The sequence below is a fragment of the Nomascus leucogenys genome, chromosome 5 (genome assembly GCF_006542625.1).
Source record: "Nomascus leucogenys isolate Asia chromosome 5, Asia_NLE_v1, whole genome shotgun sequence".
NCBI lineage: Eukaryota > Metazoa > Chordata > Mammalia > Primates > Hylobatidae > Nomascus > Nomascus leucogenys.
The window spans coordinates 27,042,430-27,062,512 of NC_044385.1; the positions used below are offsets into that span (position 1 = coordinate 27,042,430).

Genomic DNA, 20,083 nt, shown 5'->3' on the forward strand with positions numbered 1-20,083 from the left:
ATCTATGGATGAATTAATCAGTAATATAAAGCACTACCTAATTTATTGGTAATTTATTTGGACAGAATACATTCTGTACAAGCTTAGAGAAAGAGGAGTTCAATTTGGACCAGGAAAATAAGAAAATTCCATGGATGAGGCGAGATTTGCATTAAGCCTTGAATAATGGGTGTAGAATTTAATTAGGTAACAGAAAAGAGGGGAAAGTGTTTCAGGTAATCAGGAGAAAATTTGAGAGAAGATTCGAATGTAGAACTATATATACAACAACAAAGAAACTTATGTTATAAAATAATGAGAAATTGTCAAATAAGCAGAGTGGCCAAATTTTGTATAAATTCAAAAGCCAAATGAAAAATTAGAATTGATTCAGGAAATGAGAGAAACTCCTAAAGATTTATGAGAAGGAAGTGATATAATCAAAGGAATATTGAAGATTTCTTTCTTCAGGATACACTGGAATTAGGGAGGCTAGTTATCTGGTTTTTTAAGTTATCTGTAACAGATGTGGAGTGCTGGGAGCCAGGACTAAAATGGCTATGGGAAGAGAGAAAGGATCAGTACAAAAATTGTTTTGGGGCTGCGCACAGTGGCTCACACCTGTAATCAATCCCAGCACTTTGGGAGCCTGAGGTGGGTGGATAGTCTGAGCTCAGGAGTTTGAGACCAGCCTGGGTAACACGGTGAAACCCTGTCTCTACTAAAATACAAAAAATTAGCCAGGCATGGCGGCATGTACCTGTAGTCCCAGCTACTTGGAAGGCTGAGGCAGGAGAATTGCTTGAACCCGGGAGGCGGAGGTTGCAGTGAGCTAAGATCTCGCCACTACACTCCAGCCTGGGTGACAGAGCGAGACTCCATCTCAAAAAAAAAAAAAAAAAAAAATTATTTTGAAGAAGCAATTAATAAGACCTGGTTATTGTGTAGAGATGTACGATTTTTTAAAAATGAGCTAAAGATGTCTCTAAGATACTTATCCTGAGGAGTGCCATTGTCAAAGTTGGAATAGGGGACTACATTGGCAGTAAATGTTATTAAATGAAGTTTTGCACATGTTGAGTTTGAGGCGATGGTAGGAAATAAAATCAAGTTACTGGTATCATGTAATGATACAAAACTGCTGTATAGGCCCAGAGACTAGGTTGGACGTGATGGTTGAAGTCATAGATAATGAATGAATTCTTTCAAGTAAAGAGTGTAGGAAAATAAAACTGCAGGCTGAAGACTTAAGTCTTAGTAACTAATAATACTCATCATAAGGGGATAGGAGAAATTGAACTATTAAAGGAAACAACAAACAGCTGGAAATCAAAGAAGATAATCTGTGAACTGAAGATAACTTTCCAGAGATGTTTTTCATTTTTCTAAAAATTGACTGGATGACGAAGCTTTTTAAAATGCATTAAATTTGGTCATGTCTATAATACTCTTTTTTTAGAACTGGTGGAAAAATATAACTAACATTTAAATATTTCCTTGCTATTTGCTGTACAAACCAAGAAAATCATCTCAAAATTTTTATCAAGAAGGAAGTCTTTGTTGTTACTCTGGATGCTACGTTAAACAGCTCTGGATCTGACAGGTCAATTTATATATCAAAGATATCTTCTATTTGCTTCTTTTTAATATACTCCCAGATTTGTCAGAGATCACAGAAGCATATTTCCTCTAATTCAGTTCTAGGAGCAATGAGTGTAGTACGGGTGACAGCAGGTCATTCGTTGCAGGAGAGGATTCTAAAGAGAGGAAAAATCTCCTGGAATTTCAAAGAAATTTCTTTTGTATAATAGCTTCTGTAAAAAGATCTTCTCTGTCATCTAGCACAATATCTACAGATTTGGGGCCATTGGTGTTTGTATTACTGTTTTCTTCAGGAAGACTACCTGGTTTTGGAGAAATTGACTTGCTAGTGATTAGGTCTTTTCTGTTTTCTAGCTCCCCAAAGTCAGTGAGGAGGCTGTCTCCCTGCTGCTGTGCTCACTGGGCCATGCATGCTTAGCCTTGTGAACTTGTCATGTGAGAACACATGCCATGTTCCTTCTCCACTGGCTTATGCCACTGTGGCCCAGAAGTCTTTTTTAAAAAGAGAAACAGCCTGACAGTCCAGTAGAAAAAGGAGCAAGGCAGATCTCAAGAGAAGAAATTGGCCCAAAAGCATATAAGAAAATTTTGAACCTTAATAATAATCTAAGAACTCTAAGAAAATACAATGAGACAACTTTTCACCTTTTGGATTGGCAAAGATAAAGATTAACAAACTTTTGATGACAATATACAGAAACAGTCACTCTCATGTGTTATTGGTGGAAATATAAGTTGATAGGTACTTTTTGAGGCAACTTAATATATATGAGAATGAAAATTGTGAATACTGTATGACCCAACAGACCCACTTGAAGGAATTTACACTAAAGTAATATCCTACTAACATGAAAAGATACAGACAGAAGAATGTTTATCGCAGTGATGTTTATAATGATGAAAATATATTAATTCATAAATATTCTTTCCTGCCTATTATTTGCCCAGTTCACTTCTAATCCCTGATGATTCATTGGTGTAACAGGCATACGAGGTTCCTGCTTTCACGGGGCTTACAGTTTGGGGATGGTGGAGGGAAACCAACAGTAGGCAGCTAGAGATATCAAGGTGATTCCAATCTCTGATAGGTGCTGTAAAGGAAGTCATGTTGATAAGATAGCAATGTGCCAAGAGAATAGGTATGTTGTTTGAGATGGAGGTTCAGGAGCAGCCTCTCTGGGTAACTAACATTTGAACTGAAACCTGAATGACAGGAACAATTAGGCAGGTGAAGATCTGAGAGGAGAAGGTCCAAGCACATGCAAAGGTCTGAGGGTAATGATGACCTCTCACATTTGCCAGATGTTGCAGCCATGGTTAATGAGTTCAGGTTTTATTCTAAATGCAGAAGGGAGTCATTGAAGAGTTTTAATCAGGAGATTGGTTTGATCTGCTATGTCTCACCAAGAGCACACTGGCTGTGTGGAGCATGGATTGTAGAGAGCAAGAGTGGAAGCAGGAGGCCAAACCGAATGTCCATCAATATGAACTGGTTAAGTAAAATCGGGTACATGTAATGACAGACTGTGCAGCCACAACAAGAAATGATTTGTTCACTTATTGAAATGGAAAAATATCATTGACATATTATTGAGTAGTAAAAAACATGTTAGGATACTATATGTGGTATAGCCTTATGCAAATGTGTATGAATATATTTGGGGATGTGTATTGAGACGTGTCTGGGATTTCAGGTGAGTATTCTTCTGTTTTTACATACTGTTTGTATCTGTGCAATGAGTATATTTACTTTTTATGAAATTGTAATTCTTTCTTTACTCGTAGCATCTTTGAGATAATTATTCACCATATACAAAAGGTTATATTTGAAAAGAATTTTAGGTGTTTGGCAAAAAGGCACTCTGAAATTAATTTTTTGTCTATTTTTACTGTTCTTCTGCCTGATACTGCTTTGGGTGTTGGGTGGTTGATGGTTTAGTCCCAGTATTTTTTATTTTACATTATTCGTGAAATTCAGTATAATAAAAAGTAGATAAGCTTATTTGATGTATCTATTCAAGAACTTTTTTTTAAATTTCTTAAATAGAATGAAGAGTTGAGTATCTTATATCCAGCTGCCATTGTGACTATTGATGGATTTAGCCTTTTTCAATCTCTTCGTGCTTGTCGAAATCAGGTAGCAAAAGGTAATATTTTGGCAAGAAATATTTAACCTCTGTTAATGTTTGTTTTATTTAATTTCACCTGCTTATGGAATTAAGTATGTCTTCTAAGTAAAAAAGGCCTTCTGAACTAGATTTATGGGGAAAACCTGCCTTCTGTAGAGAAAGGGGAGCATGTTGAGTAGATTGCTTAGTAAGGTAGAGACAAGAGCTAAAACATAAACACTCTTCACATGTTGCCTTTGGAGAGTATGGTCAGCACAGGAACACTGGGCTTTCTTCACGAATTCAGCAGTATGTCTTGGCTAGCTAGATTTGCAACCAACATTGACAACCAACCCTAGTATTGACAAGTAACATTGGGGTAAAGAATTTAGTTGCATGTGGCTGAGGTACCAGATTTTCACTAGATCAGCAGCTGATCAAGGCCAACATCCTAAAATCTGGTGACTCTACATTGCTTCCATCCTCCCTGAGAATAAAGCTATGACTGTGTGCAAGGGAAATGCAAGATCCTACAGGTATCACTGTAGGCAGGACCCAGCAGGGAGTCAACATGAGCTGCTTTTTGCTAACTCAGAACACTCAGAATGGAGAAAAGCTAGAGGCCTAAACTTAATATATATATGGGCAACGACATTATTTTGTGACTTAGGGATGAAAACTGCCCAAATAATCAAGAATTCTTACTTTTACTACCTATAGTTTACATTCTGATGCTGTTACATCTTTTGGAAGAGATATTTCATCAAATTCAACATGGCATTGATTGTAAGATACACTATTATTTTATGTACCACTAAGAAGAGAAACTATTGCCAGTGAAAGACACACCATCAATTTTCAGATCTCAATTTCAGAGTTGTGAAAATATGGAAGAGTCTTAAAATCAGTGAAAATATGAGTAGTAGCACTAACTTCCCCTTTTCTTCTGGGATTGAGTAGAGGAGCCTTAATGGCCCCAAAACAAAGTTTAACTTTGGTGAAAAATTAAATGGCTGATAATACCGATTATAAAATTATTGTCTATTTTTAGTTTATTAAATTAATGGACTTCTACGGAAAATTGCCTTTTGATATATAGATTAATGGTGAGTATTTTAAATGTTCTCAAGATAATGAAGCTTATGGTGGGCTAAATTTAAATAATTTAAAAGATTCTGAAAATAGATATAAAAATTTAAACAAATTCTGACCTAGTAAAAAAGCATTTACTAGAAAAGAACCACATAGCCAAGACATCAGAATTTTTACCAATCATATCAACCTGCTAAAAAAGACAGAGAAAAATTTTTGATTGCAATATGAGATGCTGGATTTAGACTAGGTTTAGAAACAATTTTATGAAGCAGTAAACATATCCTAATTAGCCTATGTTTTCAGGAAGCTGTCTCAACCATTTAGGAGTTAAACTTTGTTTTGGGGCCACTAAGTCTCCTCTACTCAATCCCAGAAGAAAAGGGGAAGTCAGTGCCACTACTCATATTTTCACTGATTATAAGACTTTTCTTTTACATATTTTAACAACTCTAAAATTGGGATATGAAATTATTTCTAAATCTAGTCTAAATGCAGCATCTTATATTGCAATAAAAATTTTTTCTCTGTCTTTTTTAGTAGGTTGATATGATTGGTAAAATTCTGAAGTCTTGGCTGTGTGGTTCTTTTTTTACAATTGGTTTAAATTTTTATACCTATTTTCATAATCTTTTAAATTATTTAAATTTAACCCACCATAAGCTTCATTATCTTGAGAACATTTAAAATACTCACCATTAATATATATGCCAAAAGGGAATTTCCTGTGGGTAAGAAGTTTATTAATAAACTAGAAATAGACAATTATTTTATAATTGGTATATCAGCCATTTAATTTTTCACCATTTTTGAATTTCTGTTTGTTTGTTGTGTATGAGACCATAAAGCCATTTGTCTCCTAGGAAGTAATAAGGAATTAAGCCATTTAGTGCCCTTGGGTTGTAAGTTGCTGTAAAAAGAGTTCTGGTTACTTAGCCATAAATTGTGATGTTTATTTTGGCATATAAGAAAATTATCTTTTCTTGGCTTTACTATCAATCTGCAATATTTAGAGGTTATATTTTTTCTTTATTATTATTTTCTCACTTTCCTGAATAAACAGCCAGAACTCAGCAGTATTCTAATATGTAGCATGGAAGTTTACTGATTCATGGGATGTGCATGAATCTATGGCAAGAGGTGTTTAACTGTTGCTTTTCCTTTTCTTACTCACTGGGTGAAGGGACTGAGGTTAAAGATTGGCATTTCATTCATTTTTTTGACAGTGCTGTTGCTTTTAACATATCTTTCTATCAAGTCTGGTCTCAGATACCTAGGTTAGAGACCTTGCTGTATGTGTGCTCTCCCAGGTATATCAGGATTTTAGTTTTTCAATCAGTAAAGCACTGATTCCTATCCCCAGGATTTCATCCACTTTGTCAAGAGGGAGAAATTGCTTACTTGGCATCACTTGCAGTTTGAATTCACTTTGTTTTTGTTTTGTTTTCTTTTGTTGTTTTCGAGAGGGAGTCTCCCTGTCTCACCCGGGCTGGAGTGCAGAGTGGCGTGATCTCAGCATACTGCAACCTCCACCTCCCAGGTTCAAGCGATTTTCCTGCCTCAGCCTCCCGAGTAGCTGGTACTGAAGGCATGTACCACCACGTCTGGCTCATTTTTGTATTTTTACTAGAGACGGGGTTTCACCATGTTGGCCAGGCTGATCTCAAAGCGATCTGCCTGCGATCTCAAGTGATCTGCCTGCCTCGGCCTCCCGAAGTGCTGGGATTACAGGCATGAGCCACCATGCCCGGCCTGAATTCACTTTGATTTTTAGTAGTAGTCTAGGATTTTTATTTTTATTTTTTATTTATTTATTTATTTTTTGAGACGGAGTCTCGCTCTGTCACCCAGGCACCCAGGCTGGAGTGCAGTGGCGCAGTCTCGGCTCACTGCAAGCTCTGCCTCCTGGGTTCACGCCATTCTCCTGCCTCAGCCTCTCCGAGTAGCTGGGACTACAGGCGCCCACCACCACGCCCGGCTAATTTTTTTGTATTTTTTGGTAGAGACGGGGTTTCACTGTGGTCTCGATCTCCTGACCTCGTGATCTGCCCGCCTCGGCCTCCCAAAGTGCTGGGATTACAAACGTGAGCCACCGCGCCCGGCCGACGTAGTCTAGGATTTTTAATAGCCTTCTTTAATTACTGGAGTGTTCCAGAATCTTTTGTGACAGCCAACTTAGTCTTTCAAATGTTTGCATTTTATGTGCATTGTCTTGGTGTGAATAAATCTCACTTTATGCCTTGTTTTCATTACTTTGCCTCATTATTAGCTGAAATTTTAGAATAAGAAATTAGTATGGTTTTAATTTTTTTTGTAAAACTTCAGTTTATCCATAATAATTAAGTTTGAATTGTCTATTTTATTTTTGGTAGCTGCAGCATCAGGCAATGAGAACATACAACCACCACCATTAGCTTATAAGAAATGGGGTCTACAAGATATTGACACTATTATTGATCATGCTAGTGTTGGTAAGTATTACTAATTCAAATTCTCTTGGAATTTACTTCTTATACTTTTTATTGAAGTATCTCGTTTATTAGAAATGGACATTTATTCTTTATTTATTATTATTATTTTTTAAGATGGAGCTTTGCTGTATCACCCAGGCAGGAGTGCAGTGGCATGATCTCAGCACACTGCAACCTCCACCTCCCAGGATCAAGTGATCCTCCCACCTCAGCCTCCCAAGTAGCTGAAATTACAAGTGCGCCACCACGCCTGGCTAATTTTTGTATTTTTAATAGAGACAGGATTTCATCATGTTGGCTGGGTTGGTCTTGAACTCCTGACCTCAAGAGGTCCACCGGCCTTATCCTCCCAAAGTGCTGAGATTACAGGCATGAGCCACTGCACCCGGCCAACATTTATTCTTACGTGAAAAAATGCATTGCCTTTAGTGGGACATCTGGAAGTTAGTTCGGATTCAGATCATCATAGGCATGTATCTTTAAAGCCTGGCATGATGGCTAACACCTGTAATCCCAGCACTTTGGGAGGCCGAGGCGGGTGGATCACATGAGGCCAGAAGTTCAAGATTAGCCTGACCCCACATAGTGAAACCCCGTCTCTACTAAAAATACAAAAATTAGCCGGGTGTGGTGGTGCACACCCGTATTCCCAGCCACTTAGGAGGCTGAGGCAGGAGAATTGCCTGAACCCGGGAGGTGGAGGTTGCAGTGAGCCAAGATCACGCCACTGCACTCCAACCTGGGTGACAGAGCAAGACTCTGTCTCAAGAAAGCAAAACAAAACAAAAATAAATTGTAGCAGTTTTAATAAAGATTTAATTATGCCCTCAGCCACAGTATTGTACAGTTTTAAATCACTCACTGTTTGACTAATTTTTCTACAGACAAATTTGGTCTATATAATGACCATATAAGTCAGTCTTTTAAAAATATAACCTTGGTCAGGTGTGGTGGCTTGTACCTGTAATCCCAGCTACTCAGAAGGCTGAGGTAGGAGGATCTCTTGAGCCCAAGAGTTCAAGACCAACCTGGGCAATATAGCGAGACCCCATCGCTTAAAAAAAAAGTAACCTTTAAACTAGTAAAATATAGATAAAAGCAGATTTCTTCCTGCAGCCAGTATAAGAGAGCTTACTGTGTTAGGTATTGAGGGTATAGAGATGTAAAGACATGCTTCTCTGCTGTCTGAAAGTGTGAGTCTAGGAGTCTAGTTAGAACAAACACATGAGAATGGCTATAGTACTACAATATAATAATCGTAACAGACAAGGGGACCAGCTGTAGTGGGAGCAGAGGAGGACACACTCATTGTTTCTCCAGCACACTATACACTTTTATCCCTAGAGCTATGTGCGTGTTGGCTAGAATGCCTCCTCTGTGTTTGTTCACTTGGTCAAGTTCTACTCATTCTATGCAAACTGGACACTGGGAGAGAAAGAGCAAGGAGAAGAGGAAGGAGGGTGACTCTAAAGAGGCTAACGATATCTGACACACAGGCCGTCTTTCTATTTACTGTGTAGCTCTTATATGGAATACTCTGTAATAAAAACCTATTGGTAAACGTTTCAGTGTGTCTACTTTTTTGCTAGCATAAAAATGCTACAAAATTCCAAAGTGTTGAGTTCAGTTCGGGGTAGCTTCCCTGCTCTGTTAATTAAACTTTGGAACATTGAAACTGGCTAGGGAAAATGATTGGATAGAAACTATTATTCTATTCATTTATCCCCAGCCTACAAAATGAAAAAAGGTACAATAAATTTTATTGTATGTACATCTTTATGTAGAGGTCTGGTTAATTTATTCAACAAATAAATGAGTACCTATTAATATTTGTGCTAGAAATACAAGATAGGACCCCACCCTGATAAAGCTTACGTTTTGGTGATGGGGAGACAAACATTAAACTAAATGAATAAATATGATAATATCAAACTCTTAGTGGGCATCATGAAGAAAATAAGTAGAAGGTTATGATAGAGAGTAAAGGAAGAGGGTGCTTTAGGTAGATTAGTGAGGAAAGGCCTCTCCAAGGACGTGACATTCAGACTGAGACTTGAAGGATGAGAAGGAGCCAGCTATGGAAAGAGGTGTAAGAAGAGCATTCTAGGCAGAGGAGCATCAGGGATATAGGCCTGGGAGCCTTGAAGACCTCAGAGTGTTCAAGAAACAGAAAGGGGGTTGGTGTGACTTGACCGTAAAGAGTGAGGGGAAAACAGGACAAGGTTAGGTTGGAGATGCAGACGGGTTAGATCACGTAGGGATAAGGAGATCCGATTTTATTCTAAATGCAGTGGATGTCATTGATGGATTCTAAGTGGGGGATTACATTTAAACATATCTGTTTGCTGGGTAGAGAGATGCTTGTAGAAGAAAGCAAGGAGACCAGTTAGGGTAGAGAGATGCTTGTAGAAGAAAGCAAGGAGACCAGTTATTGCAATAATTCACACAAGAGAGAATGATGGCTTTATGGTGGAGGCAGTGGAGATGGAAGGAAGTAGACAGATTTGAGATACCTTTTGTACTTGCTCAGGGATGGTTTTGAGAAACAAGAGGAAGGAAAGAATTAAGGGTTTCTTAATTTTTAAGTTTGAGCAACAGGGTGGATGATGTGACTGTTTACTGAAATGAGAATAAGGAGGAGAGGAAGAGATTTAAGGTAGGCAAATAAAGAGTTACGTTTTTACAGGTTAACTTCTGACACAGTTAAACATTCAAGTAGAGGTATCAAGTATACGAATTGGACATGAGAGTTGGAAGTTCAGGGAGGAAGCTGGGATTGTAGATATAAATTTGAGAGGGAGTGGTTTACTGTGGAATGTTTTGTAGAATTCAAGAAGGTCCACTGGATTTGACAACATGGAGTTATTTACTGACTTTTGATATGAAAGTTACAGTAGAATGATGAGGATGAAAGCCAAATTAATATGGTATTAAGAATAAATATTTTCACCCCCTGCTGTCTAAAATCACAAACAAGGAGCATAAGAAATAGATTCCCAGTATCTCCATTTTTATGGAGTCCTGACCTCTTCCTGAAGCCTCACACTCATTTCTCCAGTTCCCTACTGAATAACTTTTACCTAGCTATCAAACTTAACATATCCAAAATCGAATTCTTAATTTCCTCCTGTCAAACTTGCTCCTCCTTTTTTTTTCTACATCATCTTTCTTTTTCTGGTTGCTCCTTACCGTGACATACAAGGCCCAACTTTATCTGGCTTATGGTACCTCTGACGCTGTCTCCTGTAGGGTTCCCCTCCCTGTTCATTGTGTTTCATCACGCAGATCTCCTTTGTGTTCCTCAGACACAGCAAGCATATTCCTACTCTAGAGCATTTAGAATTACTGCTCCCTCTGCCTGGAAAACTAGCTAGTCACATGGCTTTCTCCCTCTCTTCACTCAGGTCTCTTTATATATCACGTTGTCAAAGAGGCCTTCTTTAGTCACTCTGCTAGGCCTAGAAAATTATCCAATGAGTTTGACTTTATGGAAATTTATATTGAGAGAGACTTTGATGTCTTTCAAAGTGTGGAAAGGCCTCAGACGCTCAGGGAAAACTCTAAATGACAAGGTAATAATAACTCCAGAAAAAAAAGAATGCACAGCCAAGGAAATGTAATTACAGTAAGTAGCATGTCTCAGCAGTGAGGAATACTTATATCATTCCTAATAATAAAAACAGTGAATTTAATAAAAAATTGAGATACAAATATTTTGGAAGGATATAGGGAGAGAAAGAGAGATGTAAATAAGCCATACCATCTTAAGTTAATGAAAAATAGTGCTAAAATCGGTGACTTGAAAGATAACAGCCCCCTAAATTCAGTACCAATGTGTAGCAATATAGAGGGCAGAAAAACACTTTAAATAATACTGTAGGAATGTGGTCAGCAAAATGTGGACTGTGGGAAATTAGTCTCAAACAGCCTTGTTTCTTCAACAAATAGATTTCAAAGGATCGAGGATGGGAAGGAAGGGTTGAGGAGGTCAGAAGGATTTTGGACCAACCTTTATGTCCATTTGTTTGTGGTCCTTACTTTGAAACCCAGAGGTATTGTTTTTCTTAGCAATGATCAGCTATTTTGCTTCAAGAGCAGAGAATGCAGAAAGTTTAGGTCAACCAAGGTTAAGATTTAGCCAGAGGAGTATGTGTGTAGGGGGAAACGAGTATAGGGAGGTTGTGGATATTTGCAAGAAAGCGATGATGATGGAACACAAAGCTAAGCTGGATAGAAAGGGAAGTGATCCCAAGAGGTACTTGATAAATAGTGGAAAAAATAGTAGGATTAATTAATTTAAACTCAAAATTGTGAAATTACTGCAGGGAGTTTCTGGAGTAATTGAGATGGAAAGCTAGGAGGTGGTGGTCTAAGTGTGGTATGCTTGAAATCAAAATTACAAAGAATCTACAGTTGCTGATGACAGGATCTAAAGTGTGACATTGAAAATGGATGATTTAAGTTATAGGAAGGAAAACATCATTGGTAGCAAGGATGGAAAGGACTGATCAGCCATTTCCTTACAATAAATTAGAATCCTTTGAAAAAATTGCATATCTATTGCAAAATTGTCCTCTGGATTACCGTGTAGTAATTTATACTCCCGTGTATATTGCATGGGAGTTTGAAAAGAAGCTGTTTTAAGACTTAAATTTCAATTTATATGCCATACAATTTGCCCTTTGATCGTGTTTTGGTGGAGTCAGGCAAAACTTAAGCAAATTTTGTAATATAGTGAAAACATTTTGTAAACTGAATCATGGATTCATTCATGACTATGAGACAGGTGTTCTGATCTTTTATAATAGTCCAGGAGGTAGGAGGGGAATTTAAAAAATAGTCCAAGGATTTGTTTGATCACTTTAATTCCTGTAAATCCAGTGAATGGTTTGCTTATGAACTCACTCAAAGAATTTCCTTTCCTAGGACACATCTTAAGGATGAATGCATTTTTTGACGGTTTTCGGGCAAAGGGGAGGCAATACATGTATATGAAAATTAGTAAGGTCAGGCACAGCAGCACATGCCTATATTGGCTGGGCACAGTGGCTCACACCGGTAATCCCAACACTTTGGGAGGCTGAGGCTGGAGGATCACCTGAGGTCAGAAGTTTGAGACCAGCCTGGCCAACACGGCAAAACTTCGTCTCTACTAAAAATACAAAAATTAGCTGGGCGTGGTGGTGCGTGTCTGTAATCCCAGCTATTTGGGGAGGCTGAGGCAAGAGAATCGCTTGAACCTGGGAGGCAGAGGTTGCAGTGAGCTGAGATCGCACCATTGTACTCCAGCCTGGGCGACAGGGTGAGACGCCATCTCAAAAAGAAAAAAAAAAGAAGTGAATTGGTATTTGGGGATATAAGTGGACTGTATACTTCTGGTACCTCTGAGTTGCGTATCTGTTCAAAAAATTAAATTTTGTTTTTATGATATTCTATAGGTTATAGAAATTATAGATGGAAATTTTAATATTTAATTTTTTTTTTTTTTTGAGATGGGTTCTCGCCCTGTTGCCCAGGCTGGAGTGCAGTTGGTGCGATCTCAGCTCACTGCAACGTCCACCTCCCAGGTTCAAGCAATTCTCCTGCCCCAGCCTCCCAAGTAGCTAAGATTACAGGCACCCACCACCACGCATGGCTAATTTTTGTATATTTAGCAGAGGTGGGGTTTCACCATGTTGGCCAGGCTGATTTCAAACTCTTGACCTCGAGTGATCCACCTGCCTTGGCCTCCTGAGTGCAGGGATTATAGGAGTGAGCCACCATGCCCGGCAGAATATTTTCTGAGGTTGATTTTGTAACTTTTAAAATGACTTTTGGTTATTAAATAAAACTAAAAATTTAGCATCTTAGAATGGAACTGAAGTAAAAATGTAATGACCGAAATAACATTGTACATTCAAATCACGTTGTTTTTTTTTTATTATTAGGTATTATGACTCTGTCCCCCTTTGATCAAATGAAGACTGCCTCCAATATAGGTGGATTTAATGCAGCAATTAAAAATAGTCCACCTGCCATGTCTCAGTATATCACTGTAGGGTCCAATCCATTTACTGGCTTCTTCTATGCTTTAGAGGTATGAGTTTTATCAATGATCATGAGTAAGGCTGCTCTTGATTTTACAATTTGTCTACAAATTGGATATGGTAACTTGCTTAGCCTTAGAAGATTAAGCAGTTTACATTTCTAAATTTCAATTGAAACTAAAATTAATCTCAACTAGCTTTCTTCTAAATTCTTTAGATTAACTGAAAAGGTACTACCATCAGTATAAAAGAAAATTCTTTGTTTCTGAAGCCCTGAGTTCTTTGATAGCTGAGATGTCTTTAAATATTGGTGCAATAGTCAGGAGCTCAGGCTTGTTAATGATGTCAGCCCACTAGGGATTTGAGTAAATGAGGAATTGTAAAGACAGAACAAGCTGCCAGCTATACTTGTTATAAGTGGTGAAAATTGCTTCCTAAAATAGTGGAAAGTTGAGTGTTAGATTTGGCAGCTCTTGTTTCTCACTTAAAAAGCATGCTTCTCAGAGTTGTCCAAAATATCTTTTTACTTTTATAAAAATGTGTGTGTATATGTGTGTGCATATATATATATATATATATAAAGAGAGAAAAGAGCCAGTTATGTGTACATGTGAAATCCATAGTCCAGCTAGAATAATGTAATCTTAATGTCCTAGTTTAAAATTTATTTTAATGAAATTACAATTTAAAGAGGGAAATTCTAATGGTAAAATAGACTAATTGTGATTTTATTTTTAAACTATAGAGTTAAAACTTTTTCTTATATTGTGCCTAAAATAAACTTTTCACTGTACTCTGAAAGAAGCTGAGTTGCTAGTCCAGTCTTTACAACTTTTCAAAGTATTTTAAAGTAAGCTTTATTTAGAAAGTGTGTTTGTTTCTTTGTAAGCTACTAAGTTTCCTCTGTCAAACGTTCTGTTTTTCAGGGAAGCACACAACCATTATTATCCCATGTTGCACTAGCAGTTGCAAGTAAACTCACTTCTGCTTTATTTAATGCTGCCAGGTAATTACTTAACAATTAAATAAAAAGTATCTCATTTGTATCTAGCTTGCTTTTAACTTATATTTTGATAGTCTGCACTTTAAAACCCTGGAAGCTCAGTTTTATTCTAAGTTTTCTTTCTTTTCAGTGGCTGGCTTGGTTGGAAAAGTAAGCACGAAGAAGAAGCTGTCCAAAAGCAAAAGCCGAAGGTTGAGCCAGCTACACCATTAGCTGTAAGGCAAGTCTGTCATGCTTCCTAAATTTTAGTCCTTTTAGAAAGGTACTGTTAAATGTGTATGGTCTTTCCGTGTGCTTGGTTGATTTGCTGATCTCGTCTTTGGAACTTCTGAAAGCCATTGCCGTGGATTTTTTTCCCCCACTAGAATGTAAAACTCCATGTGAAGAGTGATTCTTACCTGTTTCGTTCACAGCTGTATCCCTGTTACATACTAGGTATTCAAGATATATTTCTTGAGTGTGCTTTTTAACAAATAAAATTAGCTTAGTTGTAGGAGAATTAATTTAGTGATAGCTGTTGAATTTCTTTTAAAAGTTTAGATAGTTTGTTACTACGTTGTGTAAACTTTAAAAGTACTTAGTGATTTCTTTTAAAAAAATGTAATCCTAGTGGATTACAGTGGCTCACGCTTGTAATCCTAGCACTTTGGGAGGCCGAGGTGGGCAGATCACTTGAGGTCAGGAGTTTGACACCAGCCTGCTCAACATGGTGAAACCTTGTCTCTACTAAAAATATAAAAATCAGTCAGGCATGATGGCATGTGCCTGTAATCCCAGCTACTCAGGAGGCTGAGGCAGGAGAATTGCTCAAACCCGGGAAGCAGAGGTTGCAGTGAGCTGAGATTACACCGTTGCACTCCAGCCTGGGGGACGAGAGCAAAAAACTCCATCTCAAAAAAAAAAAAGTAAAAGCAGGAGTCCTGTATTCAGGCACTCTTTAGACAGACTCCTGGCCTGTGCTTCCTTGTTTCCTTCAGTAGTGCTTTAGAATGTGTTAGTATATTGGTGAGATTTTTTTTGGTGGAGGGAGCATGATTTTTGTTTTGTTTTGTTTTTTTCATTTTTTTTTTAGACAGAAGCATTTTTTCTAATGTTTGGTTTTGTTTTAAAATCATTTTTTATTACCTAACATAAAGTACCACCATGAAGGGAAATAGAACACCTCCTATTTATGGATGTTCTTCACCTAAAAAGAGCCAACTAATTTTTAAAATTTATCGAAGTATGGCTTCTAAGTTTTTTTTTTTAATCTTTAAAAAATACATTGTAACATATCACATTTCCTAATATCAAGAGCCAATAAATTAGCCAAATGGCCCTGTGCATCTCAAATAGATGTAACAAAGGTTGGGCACCTTTGTTTCAGGGACTTTTCTCTAAGTGAGCTTTCCTAGTTCTCTTTTAGTACCTCTTTTAGTACCTCTTTTATTTTATTCACAATTCTAATGAGGTTGATGATAGACCAACAGCAGTTTAGAGATAACTATTTAGAAAAAGGAAGGTTTTTGCTTCAGGCAGATTGGTGTCAGCAGGATGTCATATCTTGCAAAAAAGAGAAAGATTAAGAGGAAGAATTTGAAACAGACAAAAGATGCCTGTGTGGGAGCATATTCTAAAATTCAGTTGATGGTGAGGACATTGTTTTCTGTGACATGCCTTTTAATAAAATATAGTTATACTTTATATTCTCTAAAGGTATAAGGTTGTGGGTATCTATTGAAAACCTACGTAGGACTGTGGTTTTATTTTATTTCTTTTATGTATTTTATATTACATATGTCAGTTGTGATTAATAAATTAACTATTAATCCAGGCAAAATTCATATTTCTTTATATAAAAACAGATTCCGCCTATTTCATTTATGCATTTCATTATTCTGTTATATGTTTCTGAACTGAAATGTGATTTGAGTTTTTATTTTCTTTTAAATATCAGATTTGGACTTCCAGATTCTAGACGCCATGGTGAAAGCATATGTCTGTCTCCATGTAACACACTGGCAGCAGTAACCGATGATTTCGGCAGAGTTATTTTATTGGATGTAGCTAGAGGAATTGCAATACGCATGTGGAAAGGTACTTCTTACAAAAATCCAGAAAAACAATTAATTCACTTTTTACCCCAATAGTTGAGCAATGTTATCATCCTTTAGCTTCTGGTTGATAACTTTGTTTAATTTTTTATGTTTACATTTTCTTTTTTGGACATGAACTCAGATCAGCAACTACTTGATCCAGTAGTCAGTTGATACATCTTTTAGGTTTGATCACCTCATAGCCATGTTTAACTTTACCTTATGCACTTTCTTTCAATTCTCACTGTTATTGTCAATTTCTGAGTTCAGTTTCTTGCCCCTGCTACATTTATTCCCCTTCACAAAGCCATTCTTGAGCCAAATGTTCTCCTGAAATCTATAATGCCAAGTCTTTCAGATTTAAGATAGCAAAACCCATCTTCGCTGACTTGACTTTTATATCCATATGCTTGGGTCAGTCCACCTGGTGTGTCAGTAAATATGTCACTTAGGAGTTTCCTTCAGCTATTAGTAACAAACCCGAGTAACAGACCACAGTATCTTCAGGAACCCAGTCTTCTTCCTTGTGGCTTCCCCACTCAAGGTTCTCATAGACAGCCCTCTTATCTGCATTCCAGGAAGGAAGCAGAAAGGAAGAAGGCCTCTCCTGGCAATTGAGTCAATCTACTTTGAAGATATTCCCCAAAGTCCCTTCAACCATTATCTACATTAGCCAGGACTTAGTGACATGGCCTCATCTAACTATAAGGGAGACTTGAAAATATCTTTTAACTAGGCACACTGTGAATAATATCTCCCTGACTAAGAAAGAAGGGATGATTACATTATTTAGAATCATCTGGAATAGTAACATGTCAGCATAGACCACAATTTATGGTGCAATCTTATCTATCCTGTAAAATGTGAGGAATAATGGACTGAGGTCATTCAATTACTCTGGACCAGATTGAAGCCACTATCACCTTCTTGCCAAAGAACTCCTGCAGTGACAGACAGAGGCAGTCTTTACCTACTACATGTCTCAGTATCTGTAGAAATAGTTTTAGTACTGCAGATACATCATTTCTCCTTGGTGTTTGTCTTCTGAAACAATATTAAAGGTATGTTCTCAGCAAGACTTTTCTAAAATACAGAAGGCAAAGCTGTACTGACTGCTCCAAATCCACTATGGCAATCTTATTCCTTGCATCATTGCCTGTCTTTCTGCAGCTGGTACAGCCGGTTTTTCTTTCCATTGTATCCTTGGAAAGAAGGATCAATTGCCTATGTGAGGGACCACCCTAAAATGGAAAACAGCAGCAGCTACTTCTCCCATGCAAGAGCTTCCTCCCATCGCCCTGTAACCCATATTTTCTATCTGCATGTCACCAGAAGGCTTGGATGGGAAGGGAAGGGAATGAGAGCAGGAGAGGCAATTAGGTGGCTTCAATTATATCTATAATCTTTTCTCTTTTTTTTTTTTTTGAGAGAGTTTCGCTCTTGTTGCCCAGGCTGGAGTTCAATGGTGCGATCTCGGCTCACTGCAACCTCCACCTCCTGGGTTCAAGTGGTTCTCCTGCCGCAGCCTCCCAAGTAGCTGGGATTACAGGCATGCGCCGCCATGCCCAGCTAATTTTTTGTATTTGATAGAGACAGGGTTTCACCATGTTGGTTAAGCTGGTCTCAAACTCCTGATCTCAGGTGATCCACCCGCCTCAGCTTCCCAAAGTGCTGGAATTACAGGCATGACCCACTGTGCCCAGCCAATATTTTCTTCTTAAAGAGAAAAAGTGATCAGAAGTAAATATAGCAAAATACTAAGATTCGATAAGGCTTGGTGATAGACTGGTTATTATTTATTATCATTTTTATTTAAGATATTCCATAATAAAAAATATACTTTTATAGCTTTTCTTACCCCACCCCCACCCCCACTATTCCAGAGTGCTTCAGGAGGCTACTATGGAACCTAGATTAAGCAATTAACTGCCCTTTTCCTCTGTCTCTAAGGGTACCGCGATGCACAAATTGGATGGATTCAAATTGTAGAGGACCTCCATGAAAGAGTGCCAGAAAAGGCGGATTTTTCCCCCTTTGGAAACTCTCAGGGTCCAAGTCGAGTAGCTCAATTCCTTGTGATCTATGCACCAAGAAGGGGAATTTTAGAAGTGTGGAGCACACAGCAGGGACCAAGAGTAGGAGCTTTCAATGTGGGGAAGCACTGCAGGTAAGCTGCAAATGCTGGCATTGTGCTGGTTACAAAATGAAATACAGGAATGCTTTTATTAAAATAAAGCTATTACTAAAGCTGCTTATTAGATTACAAATTTGAGAATTACAGTATTCTTTATTGTGGTTTTTCCTGTGAGTGCCTGGCATGTACTTAAGTATTTAATAACCAAAAAAAAATTAAAAATGCCATGATACACTGCTGAATTAAAGTTAGCTTGTTGCTAATGTTTGTCCCTTACTTATGCTGTGAAGGCTCAAAAGGAAAGGTTCCTTCAGCTTGCCCTAGTCGTAAGTGAGGTGAATGGTTTCTTTGCCATTGAAACAGGGGCCTGATTGTGTTCATTTAATTTTTTAGAATCTTTCAACAAGGCAGAACTCTGCTAGTTGAGCCCTGCTTTACTTATGTATTTGCTATCAGTATTTAGTTGCCTTATTAATGCTCCTAAATTGATAATAATGTTGGGTTTCCTAGCTATAATAAAAGCACCTTTTGGCATTTCTCCTTGTTCTAATATTTTTACCATATTGTTATGTGATTTCTTTAGGCTGCTGTATCCTGGCTATAAAATAATGGGCTTAAATAATGTTACAAGTCAGAGTTGGCAGCCACAGACTTATCAGATCTGTCTTGTTGATCCAGTGTCTGGAAGTGTGAAAACAGTGAACGTTCCCTTCCATTTAGCACTGAGGTAAGGTGTGTCCAGTGTTGCTGATTGACGCTCCTCTGCTAACTTTTCCTAGTTCCTAGGTTTCTTGTACTCCCTTTTGTAGTTGCTATTGTGTTGTTTCCTTTGCCTTTAGACTGATATCTTTAAAGTTAAATAGGAAACATATAAAGGAAAAAAAAGTTGGAGTGTGTCAGAATTAGGAAGAAAATAATTTCACATTCTGTAATAATTTGTTATATTTATTGGTTTAGTGATAAGAAGAGTGAACGAGCCAAGGATATGCACCTAGTGAAGAAACTAGCAGCCTTACTGAAAACAAAATCTCCCAATCTTGGTAGGTATTCTCTCATACAAATAATAAAGCATACTGTTCTATCATCTTTTAAATCAATAAAATATTCTGAATGGAGCAATCAAAATAAGGCATGGATCAGCTTATTGGAATTGCTCTGTAAGGCTGAAGTGTGCCATCTAGAGGGTGTTATAATTCATAACAAGAAAACATTAATGTGAGAGAACCCAGAAATCCTTTAGACTCACTGATAGTACAGATATGTTCATTTTCTTTCAGAATAATGTTTCACTGTTATAAAAATTAAAATTTTACTTTATTTTTTCTTTATAGATTTGGTTGAAACAGAAATAAAGGAATTAATTCTTGATATTAAATACCCTGCAACCAAAAAACAAGTAAGTGTATATAATACACGAACCTTCCTGCTAGTAGCTATAATACATCCTTCTTAAGAAAATCTTTATTTTCCTATTTCCCCCAAACATGAGAGGCTGAAGTCTTCTTTTCATGTTTTTATTGTTTATCCCTTTCTGTATTTTCATGTAGAAGTTCCTGTTGTCTCTTTAAAAAAAAAAAAATTAATATTCACGCC

The 20,083-nt window shown here is 37.5% G+C and overlaps 1 protein-coding gene and 1 non-coding gene across 3 annotated transcripts in view; both read left to right on the forward strand.

The window, feature by feature from the left end:
- RAB3GAP2 (RAB3 GTPase activating non-catalytic protein subunit 2) overlaps positions 1 to 20,083 on the forward strand; it is a 120,843-nt gene that overhangs the window by 60,133 nt on the left and 40,627 nt on the right. For both annotated transcript variants that reach the window (XM_030812856.1, XM_030812854.1), the window contains exons 8-17: positions 3,629 to 3,728; positions 7,154 to 7,252; positions 13,180 to 13,328; positions 14,205 to 14,284; positions 14,412 to 14,501; positions 16,218 to 16,357; positions 18,307 to 18,523; positions 19,074 to 19,217; positions 19,448 to 19,530; positions 19,822 to 19,886. In XM_030812856.1, the coding sequence (XP_030668716.1) occupies positions 3,629 to 3,728; positions 7,154 to 7,252; positions 13,180 to 13,328; positions 14,205 to 14,284; positions 14,412 to 14,501; positions 16,218 to 16,357; positions 18,307 to 18,523; positions 19,074 to 19,217; positions 19,448 to 19,530; positions 19,822 to 19,886 (1,167 nt within the window). The remainder of the gene's footprint in view (positions 1 to 3,628; positions 3,729 to 7,153; positions 7,253 to 13,179; positions 13,329 to 14,204; positions 14,285 to 14,411; positions 14,502 to 16,217; positions 16,358 to 18,306; positions 18,524 to 19,073; positions 19,218 to 19,447; positions 19,531 to 19,821; positions 19,887 to 20,083) is intronic.
- Positions 8,860 to 8,990, forward strand: LOC115835302. Its single transcript, XR_004030290.1, has one exon. It is a non-coding gene; the product is annotated as a small nucleolar RNA SNORA36 family (small nucleolar RNA).